A 26074-nucleotide genomic window follows, 5' to 3' on the forward strand; every position below is an offset into this window, starting at 1 on the left:
AGGGAGACATCCCTGGGGAAGTGATGTTTGATGCCGAGTAGGATGGAATGAAGTAGGTGAAAGGGCAAGGGATCCACAGTGTAGGCAGATGGAACAGCCTGTGGTAAACCCAGTGGCAGGAGGGAGTGTGGTGATTGGGAGGGACTGAAAGAAGGCCAGGGTAGCTGGACCAGAGAGGCTGAGGGGGAGGGAGGCTCCAGGTGAGGATGAAGAGGAGGCACGGTGACTAGACGACGCAGGACCTGGGAGGCCACGGTAGGGAATTTTCACTTTATGTCAAGAGAATAGGAAACCATCTGTGAGTTTTGGGCAATGAGGCTGATAAACTTAGGTTTACAGTCTGGAGATGTCACCCAGTCTTCAGTGTGAATAATGGTTTAGAGAAACGAACAGAGAAAATTCAGCAAGACCAGTAGGAAGGCTATTTCTCTTGTGTTTGCTTAGAGCTTGCTCTGTAAAAGCTGGGGGATGTCAGCTCAGTCAAATGAGTCTGGGTCAGGGAAGACATGACCAGCGATTACTTAGATCGCTGGTGAGTTGATGGGTGAGAGGAGATAGATCTCAAGAGAAGCCAGGAACAGTCATTGTTCCGGCTTCCGCTTGGCTCCAGGGACACTGCTGTCATTACTGCATCACTGGTCACTGCTCCAGCATATGGCCACTCCACTTGCTCATTAATGGCCTGCTTCTCTTTATGGTTTTCTTTTCTGTCCTCCCTCTACCTCCCGACTAATTTCCTTAGCATTTTTCATTTAAATACGGGAGGGAGAGAGAGTTTGATTGATCTCACTAATTACTGTTGCCCGTACTGGTCAGAGTCTTAATGCCAGCCCGCCCCATCGGTTGTCAGTTAACCTATGCAATTAGCTCCCTCGGAGCAGGTGATGACACTAAGCCAGCTTCACTGCCCACGTTAAAACCAACAGCTGGTTTCCTCAGCGGAGAGCTCTGAGTAGGTTTCTGAGAATCTGGATTTGTAAGAAACACGCCAGATGATTCTGACATGGACTGTATTGCAGAACTGTTGGCAGTGGTTAAAAAGAGGCTCTGGAGTAGTTTGAATTCTGACTCTGCCATTTACTATCTGTGTTACCTGGGATAAAATCTTTAAAATGGCTAAGTCTACTTTCTCATTTATAAAATAATACTTTCCTCATGGAAATACGTTTCTCATGGAAAGCACAGTGTCTGATACACAGGGAGCAATCAATAATAGACACAGAGAAGGTGACAGTAGAGATGACGTGTCATCAGGATCCTGGCAGGACACAGACTCTAACTCGGATGGCATCAGAGACACCCATGAAGGGATCACTCAGCGGTCACGGTTAGGAAAATAAACATGGATGTCGAGGCACCCAGAGACTAGAAGCGATGGGAGACTTATCACTCATGTCCTGAAGGAGCAAGGAGAGGAAATCAGATGATGGAGCCCAGAGAGGGCAGGATTCTTGGAGCAGGGGCCACTTGACAGACGTCGTGGATGAAGGGAGACAGCCACGGCTACAAATGAGGCAAATCAGGGAGGGAGTGGGGAAGAGATACCCCAGGCTCTGATCTCCAGCCTGTGCCTCCCGTTGACCAAACCAATCAGGGAACCAGCAGGAAGGAGGCCTGGGAGGTGGAGTCTGAGAAATCAACCTCTTGGGGCAGAGACTGGAATAGGAGGGTGGGGTAAACAAATGGGCGAGAAGCATGATGATGATGGTGATGACGATGGTGCTGATGGAAGCAAAATACTGGGAATCAGGTTTATTCATAACCTTCTCCTCAAGACTGAATCAAAGTTAGGATCAAAAAGGCGTAGCAGGGCTTCCCTGGTGGCGCAGTGGTTAAGAATCTGCCTGCCAAGGCAGGGGACACGGGTTCGAGCCCTGGTCCGGGAAGATCCCACATGCCGCGGAGCAACTAAGCCCGTGCGCCACAACTACTGAGCCCGTGCTCTAGAGCCTGTGAGCCACAACTACTGAACCTGCGTGTCACAACTACTGAAGCCTGCATGCCTAGAGCCCGTGCTCCGCAACAAGAGAAGCCACCGCAATGAGAAGCCCGTGCACCATAACGAAGAGTAGCCCCCGCTCGCCGCAACTAGAGAAAGCCCGCGCGGAGCAACGAAGACCCAACGCAGCCAAAAAAAAAAAAAAGGCATAGCAGTATTTACAGACAGTTGAGGTGATAATATATCATTTTCCCCTATACCTGAATTTCACAATATCATGGAACATTTAGACTATTTACACACAGTGTCAAAGCATCTGGAAAAAACATTAAAAAAATGTTTGGGGCTTCCCCGGTGGTGCAGTGGTTGACAGTCCGCCTGACGATGCAGGGGACGTGGGTTCGTGCCCCGGTCCGGGAGGATCCCACATGCTGTGGGGCGGCCTGGGATATATGTTGCAAAAAGAAACCCCAGAGAATCCAGTGCCTTGTGGTTTGAATCCTGGAGTCCCTTAAGTCTGCCTTCTCTCCTCCACCTTTTACACTTGTGTTTGTTTTGCGTATAATGTCCAGGGTTTTTAGCTGTACTTAGTAGGAGGATTAGGGAAAATATGTCTACTCCATCTTCACAGAAATGGAAGTCCCTGGGTAACTTTAGAAACATTAGCTTATTTAAATACTTGCAGTGTAATAACGAACAAGCTCAGAGAGCTTAAGTAACTTGCCCAAGAGCCTGTTTTCGGACCTGATACCTACAGCTTATATACCCTCACTCACGATGCTTCTTTGCCAATAACGGTACCCGCCTTTATGGAACTCCATGCATCCCGGTCAGTGTCCCAGTTGCCTCCACATACTGTGTAGCTGGGTCCTTATTTATTTATTTAGCCTCTATAATAACTTTGGTATCTACATTTCGTTAACCTATTTCTGTATGTCTGTGCTGTTGTGATGCCCTAATGGTCGGCATTGGGATGATCCTGTCTTTATAATGGGACCCTGCTATTAAACCCCTATGGTGACGGCCAGCACACTCCCACAGAAGGGTAGAGATTCAGGCTTTCTGAAAATACAGTTAGTACGTAGCAGAATTTGACCCTCACACGTTACATATTTTACGCGATATCTTTTTCGTCCGTCTGTTTTTAATCAAACAGTTATTTTGGATTTGTTATCCACAAGCCAGCAGGCACTGGGGCCCCAAGCTCGTCAACAATGCAAGGGGCTCCCTTGTCAGACTCTTCTCCTCTCTTTGGTTGGTCATTGTTGGCAAAACCACATGAAAAAAACAAAACAAAAACAAAAACGTGGCTTTGCTATGGGCCGAGCTGGTGAAGTTGCCAGCAGATGGCTTAAAGCATTTAACTACCTGCCCTGATGTAGTGAAAATTGGATTTCTGAATAAGAATGCTCAATGTTTTATTGGTCTGGGCTTTAATTATCTTACCATGTAATGGGAGAAGAAGTGAGAGCCTTTCATTTTCCACTGGTGACTGTCATTTTGCAGACCTTTCTGACGCTTGCTTGAGAGAGAAAACTGCTTCTACTGGTCACTGGAGCAGCCTGCGGCCCCTGCATGAATAAAACATGACGGGTAATTTCTGTGATGCGGCCAACACACATGTATGTAGAATCGATGCTTCTTATCCCGTCAATTAACAGAGATAATTAAAAAGATTTTAAGCTCTGTGATTGTCAGGAATCCCCCACTCACGAAGAGGGTCTCTAATTTCTTTGGTTAATCCTTGGGTTCTTAATTTAGGATTTTAATGCCCACAGGGAGAAGGAATCAGACGAAAATGCTCAGCTCCAGAAAATATGCTTAAAGAGGTTTGACGTTCGAAAGACTGAAGGAATTGTTCATCCTGACGATGAAATGCTTACTTGTATTTTCCTGAGATGGTAGCTTAGGCGGGGAAAAGACTTGCTTTCAAAGTCATCTGAGAGCGTTTAATGATATACATTCAAACTTTTAATTTATTTTTTGAATAAATATCACATGTTCAGGCTTTAAACCAAACATATAAAAGGCATAGAGTAAAAATTTCCTTGCTATTACTGTGCCTCATTTCTCCAGTTTTTTTCTTTCCCCTTATAACCACCTTCATCTGAATTAGTTAGAAAGTCTGAATTTTTTTTTTTTTCCCTCAAAAAATCCCGTGCATGGTTCTCATACAGAATCGCGATTGTCTTACGTCCTTTAGGGGACCAGACACAGAATAAATGAGGACATAAATTCCGAACTATAAAACCAAGGATCCAGGGGAGACATGATAGAGTGATGTTTTCCCCTCTCTCTCCCTTGTGGACCTTTCAGAGGCTGTGTGCCTGCTGCCTGATTTCTAATAAGCCACTTTCTGTGTTTCGAGAGCGGGAGAAGTCATGGCACTGCTCAGCTCAATAACTGGGAGTGTTTTGAGCCTTTGCTATTGTCCGGGTGGGGATCTTGGCCGTCCCCTCCCCTGTTTCCTTTACTCATTTTTTTTTATATTGAAATATGGTTGATTTACATTGTTGTGTTAATTTCTGCTGTACAGCAAAGCGATTGTTACACAAATATATACATTCTTTTTTTTCATATTCTTTTCCATTATGGTTTATCATGGGATACTGAATATAGTTACCTGTGTTATACAGTAGGACCTTGTTGCTGATCCGTTCTATATATGATAGCTTACTTATCTACTCCTGACCTGCCCCAGGGAACTGCAGGGCTCAGCCTTCATTCAGGCCTTTCTTTTTCTCAGTTTATGTCTCCAGCACATGAATTTTCAAACCCAACAGAAGTTTTTTGCTAGGCTGGTGTTAGAGTTTGAGACTAATCTGCACTGAAGAAGTAAAATATAGTATGATATAAATCTCCACTGGTGCTTCTGTGCTGAAGGGAATGTGATTTAACCTGGAGAGACTTGCATTCCCAGAATACTCGCAAGATCTATTTTCCTTTAGCACTTTTGTTTTACTCTATTTTGGACCACCTTCTCATCATAGTGTGTATATGGGGTTTAAATAGATGGTGTTGATCAAACTGTCCTTTTAAAACTTGAAACAGCTGGCAATATGTCTTCCTAGTGGTATGTTTGAAATTGGACGGATACAAATAAAGATAAGCAAGTTGTAAACAGAAATGGCCAATGTTGAGCCCAGCAGAGATATTAATACACTGAAGAATCTATTTGGAGGGTTCTAATTTCCCTAACACAGTATATTTCCTCCTGAGCTCTGACCCTGGGAAGTGGGGCATCAGCAAGTTGCCTTGAACCCCTTAGCGCCTGTCATGGTGATAAATTGTTACACAGCATGTCTGCTTGAGCAAATCCCACTAGCAATTTTAAGTTGCTAAGCCCTTTGTAGGATTCACAGAGCACAGAGTATACCTAAAAATAACACCTAAATAAAAATGAGCTGATACCTCAGTTACCTCCGCCTGACTATCACCGACACCACTTATCAGCAAGAATTCCTATCTATTCGTACACTCTGAGATCACCTCTTTTCAAATATCTAATTTAGAACAAGTGTTACTTTTGGAAGGAACACACTTTGGAATCATTTCTTTATAGTTGCATGAGTTAGAAGAGATTCTTGCTTTATATATATATGTCCATCCATTCATCGATCCATCCATTTACAGAGTCATCCATCATTTGGTGTTCATTAACCAACACAGGTTGGGTGCCAATTGTGTACCAGGCACTGTGTCAAGGCCTTAGGGCTATCTAAACGCAATAAAGTTAATTGAGAGTAAAAATTCAGTTCCTTCGTCATATTTTAAGTGATTAATAGCCACATGTGGCTAGAGGTTACCATATTGGACAGTACAGAAGTTGAATGTCTTTATCACTGTAGAAATTGTTATTGGACAGCACTGCACTAGATTTTAAATCCTGTGTCGATGGAGAATGTGTCAACTTTGTTTACTGCTGTATTTTGGGTATTAAGCACATAGTACTTAGCATACGGGTACTCAATAAACATGTATAGATTGATTGTTTAATTGGCCGAGAGGCTGTTTTGTGAGGAGAGTCAGCTCCACTCAAAAAATGAACTGAGGCTGCGTAGTTATGTGTAGATGAAAAACATTCAAAACATCTCTCTTATCTGTGTCTCTCTAAAAGCTAATTCTGTACTGTCTGTGCTATTTCAGATGGGAATGATCTGAAACACCTGAACGATTTAATAGCTTTCATGTTTCCTTGGCAGTCCTTTCCCTGAACGGTTTCATGTTCCAGAATTTCCAAAGTTGTGACTAAGCAAGTCGAGACATGCTCAGGTTTGTATTTTTTCAGCAATGGATGGAGTTGGTGCTTTTCCTAAAGGCCTCTAAGCATGAGAAAAGGCCTAGCTATAAATTCAGTGAATATAAAATGTTTAGTAATCATACACTGTCACTAAAAGAAATAGCTTAAGTGTTTAAGAGCTTCTATTCCAGATCACAGAGATCTGGATTTGAATCGTGGCTTCACCACTTAAAACCAATAGCATAAAAGTCCTAGTTTATTTCCTGACATCACACTATAAGGTGAGTACTACTTAAAGAAGAAAAAGGAAACTGAAGCAGAGAGGGGTTAAATTACTTGCCCAAGGTCACACAGCTAATAGTTGTGGTGGAGACGTGGGTGAAACCCAGGTAGTCTGATTCCAAGGTCAATTTTTTTTAACTACAGTACTCCCATGTGTCTGATCTTGACTTCTTTGTGCCTCAGTTTCCTCATCTGTAAAATAGGGATAATGCTACCCAGCTCACATGAATTGTTGCAAAGATAAAACTCTTGGCCACAGTATCTGCCAGCTACTGTTGGAGTTGTTTTCTCTTAAAGGAAGGTATTCATTAAGAAAAACACTCAGTCTCATCACAAAATAAATATATAAACAACAAGGTTATAACAGTTTTCTTTTACCTATGAGACTGACAAAAACTGAAAATGAGATAACATCCTCATTTGGCTAGGGAGAGGCAAAAAGGGATGCCTGGGAGCTTCCGGGAAGATGGCGGAAGAGTAAGACGCGGAGATCACCTTCCTCCCCACAGATACACCAGAAATACATCTACATGTGGAACAACTCCTACAGAACACCTACTGAACGCTGGCAGAAGACCTCAGACCTCCCAAAAGGCAAGAAACCCCCCACGTACCTGGGTAGGGCAAAAGAAAAATGAAAAAACAGAGACCAAAGGGTAGGGACGGGACCTGCACCAGTGGAAGGGAGCTGTAAAGGAGGAAAAGTTTCCACACACTCAAGCCCCTTCGCGGGCGGAGACTGCGGGTGGCGGAGAGGGGGAGCTCCGGCGCCGCGGAGGAGAGCACAGCAACAGGGGTGCGGCGGGTAAAGCAGAGAGATTCCCACAGAGGATCAGGGCCGACCAACACTCACCAGCTCAAGAGGCTTGTCTCCTCACCCGCCGGGGCGGGCGGGGCAGGGAGTTGAGGCTCGGGTTTCGGTCCGAGCGGAGCGCCGGGAGAGGACTGGGGTTGGCGTGCACACAGCCTGAAGGGGTTAGTGCGTCACAGCTAGCCGGGAGGGAGTCCGGGGAAAAGTCTGGACCTGCCGAAGAGGCGAGAGACTTTTTCTTACCTCTTTGTTTCCTGGTGCGCGAGGAGAGGGGATTAAGAGCGCTACTTAAAGGAGCTCCAGAGACGGGCGCGAGCCGCGGCTAAAAGCGTGGACCCCAGAGACGGGCATGAGACGCTAAGGCTGCTGCTGCCGCCACCAAGAAGCCTGTGTGCGAGCACAGGTCACTATCCCCACCCCCCTTCCAGGGAGCCTGTGCAGCCCGCCACTGCCAGGGTCCCGGGATCCAAGGACAAACTCCCCTGGAAGAACGCACGGCGCGCCTCAGGCTGGTGCAACGTCACGGCGGCAGAGGGCGGCAGAGGTCACGCCAGCCGCAGGCCCGCCCCCGCACTCCGTGCCCCTCCCTCCCCCCGGGCCTGAGTGAGCCAGAGCCCCCGAATCAGCGGCTCCTTTAACCCTGTCCTGTCTGAGTGAAGAACAGACGCCGTCCTGCGACCTACACGCAGTGGCGGGGCCAAATCCAAAGCTGAACCCCAGGAGCTGTGCGAACAAAGAAGAGAAAGGGAAATCTCTCCCAGCAGCCTCAGGAGCAGCGGATTAAAGCTCCACAATCAACTTGATGTACCCTGCATCTGTGGAATACCTGAATAGACAACGAATCATCCCAAATTAAGGAGGTGGACTTTGAGAGCAAAATTTATGTTTTTTTCCCCTCTTCCTGTTTTTGTAAGTGTGTATGTATATTCCTCTATGTGAGATTTTGTCTGTATAGCTTTGCTTCCACCATTTGTTCTAGGGTTCTATCCGTCCGTTTTTTTTGTTTGTTTTGTTTTCTTAATAATTATTTTTTAATTTTAATAACTTTATTATATTTTATCTTACTTTATTTTATTTTACTTTTCTTCTTTCTTTCTTTTTTCCTTCCTTCCCTCCTTCCTCCCTCCCTCCCTCCCTCCCTCCCTCCCTCCTTCCTTCCTTCCTTCCTTCCTTCCTTCCTTCCTTTCTTTCTTTCTTTCTTTCTTCTACTAATTCTTTCTTTCTACTTTTTCTGTGTTTTATTCTGAGCCGTGTGGATGAAAGGCTCTTGGTGCTGCAGTCAGGAGTCAGTGCTGTGCCTCTGATGTGGGAGAGCCAAATTCAGGACACTGGTCCACAAGAGACCTCCCAGCTCCACATAATATCAAACGGCGAAAATCTCCCAGAGATCTCCGTCTCAACACCAGCACCCAGCTTCACTCAAAGACCAGCAAGCTACAGTGCTGGACACCCTATGCCAAACAACTAGCAAGACAGGAACACAACCCCACACATTAGCAGAGAGGCTGCCTAAAATCATAATAAGTCCACAGACACCCCAAAACACACCACCAGACGTGGACCTGCCCACCAGAAAGACAAGATCCAGACTCATCCACCAGAACACAGGCACTAGTCCCCTCCACCAGGAAGCCTACACAACCCACTGAACCAACCTTAGCCACTGGGGACAGACACCAAAAACAACGGGAACTACGAACCTGCAGCCTGCAAAAAGGAGACCCCAAACACAGTAAGATAAGCAAAATGAGAAGACAGAAAAACACACAGCAGTTGAAGGAGCAAGGTAAAAACCCACCAGACCTAACGAATGAAGAGGAAATAGGCAGTCTACCTGAAAAAGAATTCAGAATAATGATAGTAAAGATGATCCAAAATCTTGGAAATACAATGGACAAAATGCAAGAAACATTTAACAAGGACCTAGAAGAACTAAAGGTGAAACAAACAACGATGAACAACACAATTAATGAAATCAAAAATACTCTAGGGCTTCCCTGGTGGCGCAGTGGTTGAGAGTCCGCCTGCCGATGCAGGGGAGACGGGTTTGTGCCCTGGTCTGGGAGGGTCCCACATGCCGCGGAGTGGCTGGACCCATGAGCCATGGCCGCTGGGCCTGCACGTCCGGAGCCTGTGCTCCGCAATGTGAGAGACCACGGCAGTAAGAGGCCCGTGTACCGCAAAAAACAAAAAAAACAAAAAAACAAAAAAACCACAAAACTCTAGATGGGATCAATAGCAGAATAACTGAGACAGAAGAAGGGATAAGTGACCTGGAAGATAAAATAGAGGAAATAACTACTGCAGAGCAGAATAAAGAAAAAAGAATGAAAAGAACTGAGGACAGTCTCAGAGACCTCTGGGACAACATTAAACGCACCAACATTCAAATTATAGGGCTTCCAGAAGAAGAAGAGGAAAAGAAAGGGACTGAGAAAATATTTGAAGAGATTATAGTTGAAAACTTCCCTAATATGGGAAAGGAAATAGTTAACCAAGTCCAGGAAGCACAGAGAGTCCCATACAGGATAAATTCAAGGAGAAATATGCCGAGACACATATTAATCAAACTGTCAAAAATTAAATACAAAGAAAACATATTAAAAGCAGCAAGGGAAAAACAACAAATAACACACAAGGGAATCCCCATAAGGTTAACAGCTGATCTTTCAGCAGAAACTCTGCAAGCCAGAAGGGACTGGCAGGACATATTTAAAGTGATGAAGGAGAAAAACCTGCAACCAAGATTACTCTACCCAGCAAGGATCTCATTCATATTTGATGGAGAAATTAAAACCTTTAGAGACAAGCAAAAGCTGAGAGAGTTCAGCACCACCAAACCAGTTTTACAACAACTGCTAAAGGAACTTCTCTAGGCAAGAAACACAAGAGAAGGAAAAGACCTACAACAATGAACCCAAAACAATTAAGAAAATGGGAATAGGAACATACATATCGAAAATTACCTTAAATGTAAATGGAGTAAATGCTCCCACCAAAAGACACAGATTGTCTGAATGGATACAAAAACAAGACCCATATATTTGCTGTCTACAAGAGACCCACTTCAGACCTAGAGACACATACAGACTGAAAGTAAGGGGATGGAAAAAGATATTTCATGCAAATGGAAACCAAAAGAAAGCTGGAGTAGCAATTCTCATATCAGACAAAATAGACTTTAAAATAAAGACTATTAGAAGAGACAAAGAAGGACACTACATAATGATCAAGGGATCGATCCAAGAGGAAGATATAACAATTGTAAATATTTATGCACCCAACATAGGAGCACCTCAATACATAAGGCAAATACTAACAGCCATAAAAGGGGAAATCGACAGTAACACATTCATAGTAGGAGACTTTAACACCCCACTTTCACCAATGGACCGATCATCCAAAATGAAAATAAATAAGGAAACACAGCTTTAAATGATACATTAAACAAGATGGACTTAATTGATATTTATAGGACATTGCATCCAAAACAACAGAATACACTTTTTTCTCAAGTGCTCATGGAACATTCTCCAGGATAGATCATATCTTGGGTCACAAGTCAAGCCTTGGTAAATTTAAGAAAATTGAAATCGTATCAAGTATCTTTTCCGACCACAACGCTATGAGACTAGATATCAATTACAGGAAAAGATCTGTAAAAAATACAAACACATGGAGGCTAAACAATACACTACTTAATAACGAAGTGATCACTGAAGAAATCAAAGAGGAAATTAAAAAATACCTAGAAACAAATGACAATGGAGACATGACGACCCAAAATCTATGGGATGCAGCAAAAGCAGTTCTAAGAGGGAAGTTTATAGCAATACAATCCTACCTTAAGAAACAGGAAACATCTCGAATAAACAACCTAACCTTGCACCTAAAGCAATTAGAGAAAGAAGAACAAAAAACCCCAAAGTTAGCAGAAGGAAAGAAATCATAAAAATCAGATCAGAAATAAATGAAAAAGAAATGAAAGAAACGATAGCAAAGATCAATAAAACTAAAAGCTGGTTCTTTGAGAAGATAAACAAAATTGATAAACCATTAGCCAGACTCATCAAGAAAAAAAGGAAGAAGACTCAAATCAATAGAATTAGAAATGAAAAAGGAGAAGTAACAACTGACACTGCAGAAATACAAAAGATCATGAGAGATTACTACAAGCAACTCTATGCCAATAAAATGGACAACCTGGAAGAAATGGACAAATTCTTAGAAAGGCACAACCTACCAAGACTGAATCAGGAAGAAATAGAAAATATGAACAGACCAATCACAAGCACTGAAATTGAAACTGTGATTAAAAATCTTCCAACAAACAAAAGCCCAGGACCAGATGGCTTCACAAGCGAATTCTATCAAACATTTAGAGAAGAGCTAACACCTATCCTTCTCAAACTCTTCCAAAATATAGCAGAGGGAAGAACACTCCCAAACTCATTCTACGAGGCCACCATCGCCTTCATACCAAAACCAGACAAGGATGTCACAAAGAAAAAAAACTACAGGCCAATATCACTGATGAACATAGATGCAAAAATCCTGAACAAAATACTAGCAAACAGAATCCAACAGCACATTAAAAGGATCATACACCATGATCAAGTGGGGTTTATTCCAGGAATGCAAGGATTCTTCAATATATGCAAAACAATCAATGTGATGAACCATATTAACAAATTGAAGGAGAAAAACCATATGATCATCTCAATAGATGCAGAAAAAGCTTTCGGCAAAATTCAACACCCATTTATGATAAAAACCCTGCAGAAAGTAGGCATAGAGGGAACTTTCCTCAACATAGTAAAGGCCATATATGACAAACCCACAGCCAACATCGTTCTCAATGGTGAAAAACTGAAAGCATTTCCATTAAGATCAGGAACAAGACAAGGTTGCCCACTCTCACCACTCTTATTCAACATAGTTTTGGAAGTTTTAGCCACAGCAATCAGAGAAGAAAAGCAAGTAAAAGGAATCCAAATCAGAAAAGAAGAAGTAAAGCTGTCACTGTTTGCAGATGACATGATACTATACATAGAGAATCCTAAAAATGCTACCAGAAAACTACTAGAGCTAATCAATGAATTTGGTAAAGTAGCAGGATACAAAATTAATGCACAGAAATCTCTGGCATTCCTATACACTAATGATGAAAAATCTGAAAGTGAAATCAAGAAAACACTCCCATTTACCATTGCAACAAAAAGAATAAAATATCTAGGAATAAACCTACCTAAGGAGACAAAAGACCTGTATGCAGAAAACTATAAGACACTGATGAAAGAAATTAAAGAGGATACAAATAGATGGAGAGATATACGATGTTCTTGGATTGGAAGCATCAACATTGTGAAAATGACTCTACTACCCAAAGCAATCTACAGATTCAATGCAATCCCTATCAAACTACCACTGGTATTTTTCACAGAACTAGAACAAAAAATTTCACAATTTGTATGGAAACACAAAAGACCCTGAATAGCCAAAGTAATCTTGAGAACGAAAAACGGAGCTGGAGGAATCAGGCTCCCTGACTTCAGACTATACTACAAAGCTACCGTAATCAGGACAGTATGGTACTGGCACAAAAACAGAAAGATAGATCAATGGAACAGGATAGAAAGCCCAGAGATAAACCCATGCACATATGGTCACCTTATCTTTGATAAAGGAGGCAGGAATGTACAGTGGAGAAAGGACAGCCTCTTCAGTAAATGGTGCTGGGATAACTGGACAGGTACATGTAAAAGTATGAGATTAGATCACTCCCTAACACCATACACAAAAATAAGCTCAAAATGGATTAAAGACCTAAATGTAAGGCCAGACACTGTCAAACTCTTAGAGGAAAACATAGGCAGAACACTCTATGACATAAATCACAGCAAGATCCTTTCTGACCCACCTCCCAGAGAAATGGAAATAAAAACAAAAATAAACAAATGGGACCTAATGAAACTTAAAAGCTTTTGCACAGCAAAGGAAACCATAAACAAGACCAAAAGACAACCCTCAGAATGGGAGAACATATTTGCAAATGAAGCAACTGACAAAGGATTAATCTCCAAAATTTATAAGCAGCTCATGCAGCTCAATAACAACAACAACAAAAAAAACGCAATTCAAAAATGGGCAGAAGACCTAAATAGACATTTCTCCAAAGAAGATATACAGACTGCCAACAAACACATGAAAGAATGCTCAACATCATTAATCATTAGAGAAATGCAAATGAAAACTACAATGAGATATCATCTCACACCAGTCAGAATGGCCATCATCAAAAAATCTAGAAACAATAAATGCTGGAGAGAGTGTGGAGAAAAGGGAACCCTCTTGCACTGTTGGTGGGAATGTAAATTGATACAGCCACTGTGGAGAACAGTATGGAGGTTCCTTAAAAATCTACAAATAGAACTACCATATGACCCAGCAATCCCACTACTGCGCATGTACCCTGAGAAAACCATAATTCAAAAAGAGTCATGTACGAAAATGTTCATTGCAGCTCTATTTACGATAGCCCAGAGATGGAAACAACCTAAGTGTCCATCATTGGATGAATGGATAAAGAAGATGTGACACATATATACAATGGAATATTACTCAGCCATAAAAAGAAACGAAATTGAGCTATTTGTAATGAGGTGGATAGACCTAGAGTCTGTCATACAGAGTGAAGTAAGTCAGAAAGAGAAAGACAAATACCATTTGCTAACACATATATATGGAATTTAAGAAAACTGTCATGAAGAACCTAGGGGTAAGACCGGAATAAAGACACAGACCTACTAGAGAATGGACTTGAGGGTATGGGGAGGGGGAAGGGTAAGCTGTGACAATGCGAGAGAGAGGCATGGACATATATACACTACCAAACGTAAGGTAGATAGCTAGTGGGAAGCAGCCGCATAGCACAGGGAGATCAGCTCGGTGCTTTGTGACCGCCTGGAGGGGTGGGATAGGGAGGGTGGGAGGGAGGGAGACGCAAGAGGGAAGAGATATGGGAACATATGTATATGTATAACTGATTCACTTTGTTATAAAGTAGAAACTAACACACCATTGTAAAGCAATTATACTCCAATAAAGATGTTAAAAAAAATTTACCTCTTGTAGTTATCATTATCTGTAAAAAAAAAAAAAAAAATGCCTGTACATTGCTGCTGGGAGTATAAATGATGTAACCTCTAGGGAGGTTACATCAATTATAGGGAAGGAATTGGAAATATCTATGAAGATTAAGAATATACATATCTTTTGGCCCAAGAAACCCACTCCCATAAATTTATCTTTTAGATATTCTTGCAAATGTGCTCAAAGATATGTGTTCAAAAATATCAGTTGCTGTGATACTGGATGTTGCAGAAGATTGATCTAATAGTAGAGATTTGATTTGGTAGAGAATAAACCAGGGCTCGGCACACTTTTTCGGTAAAGGGCCAGACAGTAAACGTTTTAGGCTTTGTGGGTCACAAGGTCTCTGTCATAATGTGAAAGCAGCCATAGACAATGTACAAACGAATGGCCATGGCTGTGTTCCCATAAAACGTGACTTACCAAAACAGGGGGTTGACTGCATTTGGCTGTGGGCTATCATCTGCTCACTCCTGGTCTGGATAAATCATGGTATGTCCACACAAGGGAATATTATGCAGCCATTAAAAGGAATATAGAGCAACCTCCAAGATATACTATTAAGTGGAAAAATCCTGATTTGGCAAGCATCTACAGAGTAACGACCATGTGCCAGACACTATTCTATGTGCTTTACATGCATTAACTCATTCATATTCACAGTTACCCTATGAGGTAGGTAGTTACGACTACTATTACCCCTATTTTACAGATGAGAAAACCAAAGCAGGGCACATTAAGAAACTTGGTCAGCTTCCCACAACTAATATGTGTTGGAGTCAGGATTCAAACCACAATTTGAAACCCAAGACCAAGACAGGCTCTCTTCTAGAACAGGACACACCAGGGCAGCATACTGCCTCTCATGTACACAAGAAAGGGGAATTATACCAGCATTTCTTAACCTATTTTTCATAACATCTTGTGTAAGGAACCTTTTAAGATATTTTTTCCTAATGCCCCTCCAAGTGAAAATTTAATATCACAGATATTAGATCTGTTTATGTACTGTATTATCTGCACTTTATACATAAACAGTAAGATATTTCTGCCCTCATGGAAAAAATGTTCACCCCTTTGGGGGCAATACTGCCCCCGTTGAGAATTAATGGATTCTATGTGTACTTACATCTTCATGGACCATCTCTGGAAGGATCCATAAGAAATTGAGAACAATGGTTGCTTCTGGGGGTGCAGTCTGGGAGGCTCAGAAGGGGAGGACCTCTGATTATATTACTTTCCACAAAAAAAAAAAAATGAGAAAATAAAGGTCTCTGAGTTGCCAAAAGAAGTAACCACGTAGTGAAGGAGGGAGAGGCCCCCCAAGGGAGCGCCTGCTGAGCCCCACCTTCGTCCTGGGCTGGCGGTGCTTCCGGAGCGCTAATGAGACCTCTGAGGTCCTGGGAAGCCCTTGGTTGGAGGAGGGCTGCTACTTTTTACATCTCGGGGGAGGGTTTGTTTGCCCAACTTCAGTGGTTCAGTTGACAGCCTCTCCTTCCCTTTCCCACACAAGAGGCTTTCAGGATTCTCTGTTCCCCACACAACTCCAAATTGGGAAAAAAGAAATGATTTTTAGTGAGTTTTTAACCCCTTGTTACAATGTACCTAGCCCTGCCTTCGTCTCTCCTGGACCCCAGAAATCCCCTCATGACAACAAAGCAACCTCCCCACTTATTCTTTGTTTCCCAACAACTGAAGCCTCTGCTGGATGCAACAGTATATTTGGGGGAAGAAAAGGAGTCGTGGCAAAGAGAACTGCTTAATACCAGGATAAACATCTTCTTCTAGGTTCTAAGCTTTGCTCTTTTGCACTAAACCACACCTCTGATCTGGTGTCAGAACTGTGTGTGTCATGGAGACTCAGGGCCCCTAATGACCTGGCTGAACCATTAGGGACCCTTTAGTGCACGTGAGTCAAGTGAGCGAAGAACAGCATTAAAAAACAAACGAAGTACCATGGAGTGGGATGGCATGGAATTTAGTGGAAAACAGAGTGTCTCGTGTGGTAAAGGTAAGATTTGTTTTGTGTAACTTTGAGTTTAGGGCTCTATGTACTGGAACACATTCAAAATGTATTTAATTTTTAAGAGTGCCTGTACCATGGAGAGATGACCCTTGTGCTTTGATGGTCCTTTTGTGATTGCCTGTAGCTTCCATATAAACATCTCACCCCTCCAGGAATTCTTTATTCCATCCCTCTTTTTCGTCTCCTCCATGGCTTATCAATATCTGCAATTTGCTTACTTGCTGCTTATTGGGGGGTGAGTGGTACAGAGGGAGAGGAACGATGCCATGGATAGTCCTTAAATGGGCTTCAGGTCATTCCTGGCTTGCGATCTGGGGGTGGTGTAGTTTGCAAACAGGGGAATGTGAATCGGTGAGTCACGAGGGCCAAGAGTTGCGGGCCCCGCTGTGAGCTATCTGTAAACATGCTGGCAACTTCAAAAGAGCATTAAGATTCTTCTTCCTCTCTGGCGAGTCGATCTGTTATATCACCTCTAAGTTTGCCTATTCTAATGCATCACATTATATTTGTTCAACAAATATTTACTGAGTACCTAGTATAGTCTAGGTACTGTTCCAGGTGTTGAGGACACAGGTGTGTCCAGTCTAGTAAATAAAGCCCCAGCCCTTCGTGGAGTTTATATGGGAGCGGGAGAGATCTAAGGCACAAGTAAACAAATGAATACATAATGTAATTCCAGGTCTGTATGTAATCTCTCCCACTGGGCTGTAAGTACGTTGAGGCAAGCATTGTATTCACCCAGCTGTTTCTCCAGCCGTGAGCTGGGCTGAAGGAATGTTTAGTACCTCAAGGATTGCATGTGTAAACAATGCCTTTTAATCTACTCCAGCACCTTAGCAGGGAATGCGATGAACATTGGCTACCTGATGGGAACGCAGGAGTTCCAGGAAGCCTTCTTCTGTTCTCATCTTGGCCTTTTAATGTCCAATGTCCATTATTCATGGAGGCCCAGAGAGGACTGGAGGAGCCAGGGCGGTTCTTGGAAGCACTTGCTGGCAACAGGCTCTGAGGAGCATTTAGCTGAGCCCGAAAACCCAGCAAAGCCTCAGACTCCAAGTCAGGCAGGTTAAGAAATAATTCTTCATTCAGCTGGACCTCTCACACTCTTAATGACTTAATGAACTTAGTGAATTGAGTTTGATTTTATTCACGTTGGCAAATGATTCTGACAAAAGCTATCCTTATATCTATGAGGGACTCAGCATCCCTATGGAAGGTCCAATGAAGCACTTGATGGTCTGGGTTATTGTTGAATGTACCCCAGTTGGACAAAGCACATCTGGCTTAAAATGTAGGAGAACAGTGGGGGGGTTGCACTGTTGTGGTTTAACAAGGTTTAGAGCAAGTTGTTTTGGACGCGGAGACCTGGATTTGAATTTGGCGTCTTCCCACTTCCACCTCAGTCATCTTGAGCTAAGAGGTTACTTGATCTTTATGAATCTCAGTTTTCTCATCTGCTCAACTGGTATAAAAATAGTACGTGATCTTGCATTATATAGGAAAGTGGAGATAAAGCGTGTGGCATTGTTCTCTGTGTAGACTAGATGCTCAGTAGATAGTAGCAATTAAGAATGATTTTTATTAGTGAAGGTACTCACAAGGATTTTGTTGTTATCTAACTTCCCTGACCTTTGGTTTTCTAACCTGATACGTGGGAGTACTGCTAGCATCTATCTCATAGTGCTGTCGTGGTTAAATGCGAAATGCTTAGCTCAGTGGCTGGCACACTGTACGTGCTCAATAAATGTTAGTTGTTACTTGATAGTTATTAAAAATTCTTATCTTCGGACAGCCAGATAAAAATCACATGGCATATTGAAATTAAAGTCTTATTTATATGCTGGGTAGACTGGGAGTTAATGGGAAAAAAAATCACTTAGGAAAGGGACAAGTTCTAGTATTTTTCCTGGCATTACTTGTCCATTATTTGAGCCTTTCAATCTTGAGTGTGAGCTCCAAGATGCCAGGAGCTGTATTTTGCTCACCTCACTATGATTAGAAGTCTTTGACTTATAAAATCTCAGGCTTACGTAAGTGTGGAGTAGACATTCAATAGACAACTAATATTTGTAGAGTGCTGTACAGTTCATCAACCTTTCCCGCACACCACCAGGTCGGTTCTTGTCATTACCCTATGAAGCAAGATTCTCTGCGTTCCCACCTTACATTCTAAGCAATAATAGTAACATTCATCCATCACTGATCACTGTAGTAGGTGATTTTGATGCTCTGTGCTGTTTTCTCTTGGCCAGTCTCTAACTTCAGCCGCAGTTGTGAGGGGTAGTTCCTGCTCACGTTGACAGTGACCTGCACCTTCTGTGGCTCCCGCCTCATCCTTCCTCAAGGCTACTGTCCCCGGGAATGGGGTAAATGGGGAAGGGGAGGGCGGTGATAGCACTCATGTCAGTTCCCCTCCTCCCACAGCCAGCATGCTGCCTAATAGTTGTTAGGACTCAAGGTCACAAGAGCCTGCTCAGTCTATAGGCAAGTGCAACCTGGAAATGTGGGAAAGTTATCAACCCTTTGGACAACTCTCAACCAGTTGAGGGGATGGAGGTTGGGAGATAAATATTCCCACTCTTGTCCCTTGCTTGAAAATTGCTGGAGCCACTCTGAACACTAGTCAGAGATCCTGACGGAACTGAGCTCCTATTGGTCTTACCAGCAACAACTAACGTGCTCTTTTAACGGATGAATCGATTTTCCTCCTTTCCTGTCTCACTCTCCCCCCTTGTCAGTCCTGCATCATAGAATTACCTGGAACCCGGACTGAGAATGTGCCCACTGTATGCCAGAGGCTGCTATGATGTCTTTACACCGCTTACCTTTTTCATCCTGATACCAACCCTATGAGGCAGAGCTTATCTTCATTGTAGAGACAGGAGAACTGAATGAATGAGTTTAGCATCTTGCAAAGGCATTTACTGACCTGCCCACAATCCCCAGTGATTGAAGGTGGTCCCTAGGGTGTAAACTCCCCTGCGTTCCAGGGTGCACCTGCCTTCAGGTTGTGGCTCCAGAGAAGTCCCTGGGCTTTGGAGAAGGCGCGGAGGAAGACAAAGGACAGGCAAGTACATGGCAGCACAGGGATTCTAACCCAGGCGGCGGGATCTCAGAGCCCACTCTTTTTATTTGGATGCTTTACCTCCTCCGAGGAAACGAAGGCTCAGGAGGTGAAGTCACATCCTGAAATACAGCTAGTGAGCAGAGAGGCTTCGATGCCAAATGAGGTCTACTGGAAACATAGACCCAAGGTCTCCTACCACACTGATTACTCTCCTTTTCAAAAGGCTAGATCTACTGTTCTTTTCTTGGAACCAGAAGGAATAAAACCAGCTTAAGGAAATCCCCGTTGGACTACAGCAGCATTTTACTGCAAATCTGCAGTGGACTCTGAAAGCATGTCTCTATCTGGACCAGGGTGGATAGTGCTTTCCATGACAGAGCCCCGATGTATTATGGGACTGTTAAGGTTAGTAAAAAGAACTGCTGATTCTGAGGATTTCTCCACTTTGGAGAATTCATGACAGCATAAGAATCAGAGGCCAGGGCTTCCCTGGTGGCGCAGTGGTTGAGAGTCCGCCTGCCGATGCAGGAGACGCGGGTTCGTGCCCCGGTCCGGGAGGATCCCACATGCCGCGGAGCGGCTGGGCCCGTGAGCCATGGCCGCTGAGCCTGCGCGTCTGGAGCCTGTGCTCCGCAACGGGAGAGGCCACAACAGTGAGAGGCCCGCGTACCGCAAAAAAAAAAAAAAAAAAAAAAAAAAAAAAAATCAGAGGCCACTCTGTGCCCTGGACAGTGCTGAAGAAAGCAGTCCAATCCAGCCGCTATCCCGAGAAATCAGAGGTGGATGTGGGGAGAACTCATGCCTGTTCTCCTTCTCCCACTCCCAGCCCACTGCCTAATGGGTGTTAGGTCAAAGGCCAGGATGTCCTCCACTCTATCCCGCACCCACCAAGATCTTGTCAAAATGCTGATCTCATCACGTCCCTCCTCTGCTTAAATCCTTCAGTGCTTTCCCTTAGCTTCTTTAGGATAAAGACAGAATTCTTGACCGTGGTGCCCAAGCGGGACACCACCCCCGCCACCCCCGCCGGCTCCAATAAGCAGCGACACCTCTCTCAAAGCCCCTGTCACACATTATGTGCTACATACCCATCCTGTCTCCTGCCATCTGAGAGCTCTGCAAGCCTGCTCTCTGCCTGGGATACTCTCCCTTCCACCATGTCCTTGTGAAATTCTGCGCTGTCTTGAGGCAGATTCAAGCTCCTTGACTTTCCCCTAAGCAGCTCGAGTTCCCCTGATAAGCATTCTCATAGAATCCTGTGTCTTTGTTGCACACAGTGTAACTGGGGTATGATTATTTTACTGTCTGTCTCCTCAATAGAATGTAAGCTTCCTGAGGTGGGGTGTGTTTCTGCTTTCGCTATTGTATCCCCAGTGCCTGGCAGAGCAGTGGGTATACAGGAGGTCCTGGAATGACGGAATCAACGAATGAACAGCCCTGGGCTCATAAAGCAAGGTCAGGGTGAGAGACTGGGAAGACTGTGCACTTATCCTTTGTTCTCTCATTGTTCAAACTCACCAGGTTCTATTGCTGTAATTCTCCATTATCCAGCCAGCACTGTATGCAATAACTTTATTAAGGTCAAAGAGATATCACAATACAGATTTATCCAACAGGATCCAGAAATGGTTTATACATATCATCTAAGACACACAGCCGTTTTGGGCTAAGATATTTCCAACATCACAGATCACACAATGAGTTTATACATCGATAATGACTTTTATCTGGAAATACGGATGCTCAGCTTGCTCTCACTGTTGGGCCCTGGCATTTCAATTGAGTTAAAACAAACAGGCGAAGATTAACATTTTCTTGATAATGAATACATTCTGGGGAATAGTTAATGAGAAATATTTAATATTTAATGACAGAAAGGAAGTCATTTTTAATTTATGGGTAACATTCAAATCAGACTTTGTAAGTTGAGCTGAGACTTGAGAATTTTTAATAATTGGATCTAGGACATATTAGCTTTACAAATAAACAGGATTTAAAAGTTTAGCTAATAGTGTAGTTTCCACAGACTATCCTTCATAAATCAACATGTTAGCACACTATCTTGACTATGGTGTCTGATACCTACATCTCCATTATTCTAAGGAAACAAAACTCCATCCACACTCATAGTTATTGGGCCCATTGTTCATGGTCCATAGAATAAAAGCCACAAAACACCATAGAAAGTTACAAGAATGTAAATATTTAGCTAACTAAACAGCATAAATATTGGGCAATTTCCATCTACAACACTGAATATCTACTAATCAGGGAAAAACAAAAACCCCAAATCTTAGTTACAATGCATTCAGAATTGGATAAAGCCAGAGAGACAAATTTGCAAGTATACAAAGTAGTGAATATATTTCTTTAAACGTCCATTTAACAAATACGTGGTACAAACTGGAAAATTTTCATAAATACAGTTCAAATGTTCATTTTGTGAGAAAATGCTTATTCATGCACTAAATCATATGAGCACTGATTCATCAAATAAAAAAAAAATACAGAGTAATTGTCTGAAAGCAATACTTAGAGACTCACAATTCTACAGGGTCTGCAACTAAAGAATAATAATACATGCACGTTGTGATGCACCAAACAGTATTAGAGAAATCAGTAAAATGCCTTTCGCGTCAGAAATCGTAAGAAAACTCAATGCTGTTTAATTTACGTTATGCATATTACATACCAGAGACTTTAAGACAAAATGCTTCTACTATCTCAACACGCATACAAAACGACCATAAAAGTATCTGTGTATATAACAAGGTACTCTCCAATCAGCCACCTTGATGAATCATGTATCTCCTCATGTCATCTCATCTCTAAGTACCATTCATCACGACCCAGGCCGTGCTGCTTTAATGAGGACTACAGATCTCTTATTTACATTCAACACTCCCTGAATTAATAAATGATTGAAACTCTTAAAAACTTCTCCTGCCACTGACATGGAAGGTGGTGAGGCTGTCTTTGGAAGAATGCCAACACTACCCTGTTAAATCTGATTGGTAAAAGAAGCAGGGCCCCCGGGCTGTTGGCCAAACTCATCCGAGGATGGCCCCAAACTCGCCTGCTGGTTGTACCCACTGCTTGATCCATAGCTGTCTTGGTTGTACCCGCCTTGGTTATAGCTACTGGAGTGTCTCTCCACTGGGTCTGAAAGGTATCTCTGGCTCGAGGAATGCCAGCCGGTCTCCTTGAAAACAAACCAGATGTTTCCAGCCCAGAGAATAAAGTTCAAGAATCCAAAGACCTGAAGAAGGATCAAAGCAAGTGAGTTGATAGACTGGACAGAAACCCCAGAAAAATCTCAGTTTCAGAAAAATCCTTCACAACACAAAAGGTCACTTTTCACCTCAATGTGGAGGCCTCTTCCAATTTCACATTTGGAGTCTCTGTTTCATTTAGAATATCTGACTTTTCATGAAGGCTTGCTACAATACACGTTAGGCACTGCATAAAAGGCTTTAGGTATATCCATTCATTTAGGCAAAGAAGGTGCTATTACTACACCCATATTAAAGATGTGAAAACTGAGGTTCAGCAAAGATAAGGATCTTATTCAAGGTCACATGGCATGGTTAGTAGTAGACCTGGGACAAGCCCTGTTCCATCTAACTCCATAGACAGAGCGCCTACCTAATCCATCACTACCTCCCCAGATGAGGTAATCCTCATGGTGTGTAAGATATCTTCAGGGGACACAGGGTTGAGTATTTTCATTTTAATGATGGTGCATTAATTTATAAGGTTGCCTTCAGTTTAATGCTAGAGTTACTACTTTTCCATTTATTGAAATGATATAAATAAAATGAGTCAACCTAACAAGTATGGAGTGGGCTTCCCTGGTGGTGCAGTGGTTGAGAGTCCGCCTGCCGATGCAGGGGACGCAGGTTCGTGCCCTGGTCCGGGAAGATCCCACATGCCACGGAGCGGCTGGGCCCATGAGCCATGGCCGCTGGGCCTGCGCTTCCGGAGCCTGTGCTCTGCAACAGCAGAGGCCACAGCAGTGAGAGGCCCGCGTACCGCAAAAAAAAAAAAAAAAAAAAGTATGGAGTAAGCAATGGTACAGGTGGAATGCAGACAAGCACACGCATGGTAGTGTACACAGAGGTTGTGCTTCTTTGAATAATTGTACTTTCTGTGCCTCTCACAGTCAGAAGTGAATGCCCAAACCACACTCTGAATAAAGTTCAGGTTGCAGAGAGGTATGGAATGTTTTCTCAAGAACTGAATATGAGACTTTCCTATGGAAACTCCTCTCACTTTCCAGAAGGGTGTCCTTGGTGAGCCAGAGGACCGGGTATCACTTCTCTGGGGCCTGAGTGTTTGACGGAAGCAGAACTGTTTGCTTCTGTAAGAGGCCCAAACAGAACAGTTGTTCCCCAGCCTCTTCCAAGGCGGACTCGTTGACTGGAAATTAAGCAAGGCAGTCAGTTTTAACAGCCTGCTTTTGGAGACAGACAATGATAGTGTGACACAAAGCTGTGATGACATTAAAGTACATTTAATAGCCACTCCAGCACGATGGTGTCCAAACAAAATGGACTTGGGCAGAGGCCATAGCTCTGGAGTAGGCTTCTAGAAGTCCCTTGCAGTGTCAAAATAATTTATCCCTTATTTGTTGGATGGTGGGATGCTTCAGAGTGCCCTGGGGGTGGGAGTGGCAGGCTAGGTAGTCAAGATGAAGGACTTCGGGGGCTTGAAATATGGGCTCCAAACTTCAACATTTTTGCAGCAAGTGGATCAGGACACACTACCTGAATCTCAGTCTTGGAGCCATCCCCTCTGGCTTTGGAATTCGAGTGGCCTGGGCTCTGCAATTTTTTGCTTTATGATTCTGGACAAGGCAGTTAGCCTCTGAACATCAGCATTTTTTAAATTCTATGAAATGGAGACAATTATTCCTTCCTTGGGGAACAGTTGTGAGGATTAAAGAGGATGTGTGTGAAGCAGCTAGACAGTGCTGAACACGTTAGTAAATGCTTACTGATTGCTAAGCTATGCTATGAATCACTTTCTAAAATATTTCCATGAATTGCATTCAGTTGACTCTTTTGCTGAGGCATAAATGGAAGCAGGGCTTTGCGGCCATATTCTTGAGGTGTCAACAGCCAAAACTGAGCATCTAGGCGGCTAACCAATCGTATTGAAGACTGGGTTATCCAGACCTCCCTCCCTCCCTTCCTTCTTCTCTTTCCCCATCCCATCCTTTTGTCTTCCTTTAACCTTAACTGAGATTTATTTAACATAATTTTGTGCCATGTTCTAGGCTCCCTGCTGAGGGAGATACAAAACACAAATAAGGTACTTATAGTATAATAGTTGCATGATCAAAATGAATTAGGTAATCACTGACACAACTCTAATTTACATATAGGACGTTTTAACCATGTGTACAATAACTAGGACACTTTCCATCAAAGGGGAGAGCTTGATTAAATTACACCTCTGTAAGTATAAGTTGATATATGAGTAGAAAAAATGATCTTGGAATCTTTTCAGATATGAAGGGATGGCTCTGCCCAGGACTATAATTTTACCTGTTTTCTATTCCTTGGTCCCTCCCTTTCCCCTGATGCTACTTTGTTTCTAAAAAGAGAAGAGCCTAGAAATTAGGGAAATGCAACTTAAAAGTAAGTACATAAACAAGGCATTGCCATGGGCCTATTTAGGAGCAGTGATGTCTTTATCGTCATCACAGAGGTATCACAGATCTCTTGCCTGGCACATTTTAGGGGCACATGAGCCCTCGAATTTGTTCTTGTCATTTTGTTGCAACTGAAATCAGAGTAGGGATTTTGATTCTAGCCTAGATGTGGGACAACAGAAAGAGAGACTGAAAAACACAGTACATAACATGAGAAAGAATGGAGAGAATACATCTAGATTATCTGAGGACATGTACCATCATTGCTTCCGTGAAGCTGGAGGAACAGAAGTAGAAATTATGGATGGTTCGTCCGTTTCTGGTACTTGTGACCCAACCATTATACCCCATATAGACATCGGTACCAGTAGTGGGATACAAAGAACGGATTTTAGGGATACGAAGACTGTTTTGCTTTAGCCAGTTTAAATGGAGTTTTCTCCCACTAGGAACTGGAGCACACAAACACAGATCCAGAACGATAACAGCACCAGACCTGCCCTTCCACACACGATGTGCTTTGCTTTCCATCCATTCTTCTTTTGATTTTTAAGACATACGTCACATTGTTTCTCATTCAAAATTTGCATCTCCTAGTCTAAACTTATTAGAGACATCAGAAGCAGAATTAAATGGACTGTGCAGGATGTCATAATTTACTAGAAGAACTAACAAACACACTGAATGATTTTATCTTTCTTCTCTTAAATTCTGAGATCAGGGTTATAATAACTTTTATTAAGCACTGCCTGTAAACAAACTACAGAAGTAGTGGAAAGTATTTTAATGTACACCTCAAACTATTCATCCATAGCTGTGGCCAGAAGTAAATAAAAATTACTGTGAGACCCTAATATATAGTTTATTTCAATGTTTACTATCTTATTACTAAGGCAAGATG

The 26074-nt window shown here is 42.9% G+C and overlaps 1 protein-coding gene across 2 annotated transcripts in view; it reads right to left on the bottom strand.

Annotated features, from left to right (window-relative positions):
- Positions 1-21075: 21075 nt before the first annotated feature.
- SYNPR (synaptoporin) overlaps positions 21076-26074 on the bottom strand; it is a 291929-nt gene continuing 286930 nt past the window's right edge. For both annotated transcript variants that reach the window (XM_030867625.2, XM_030867626.2), the window contains one exon: positions 21076-22776. In XM_030867625.2, the coding sequence (XP_030723485.1) occupies positions 22519-22776 (258 nt within the window). In that variant the 3' untranslated portion in view covers positions 21076-22518. The remainder of the gene's footprint in view (positions 22777-26074) is intronic.

Source organism: Globicephala melas, chromosome 11, assembly GCF_963455315.2.
Source record: "Globicephala melas chromosome 11, mGloMel1.2, whole genome shotgun sequence".
In the NCBI taxonomy this organism is placed as follows: domain Eukaryota; kingdom Metazoa; phylum Chordata; class Mammalia; order Artiodactyla; family Delphinidae; genus Globicephala; species Globicephala melas.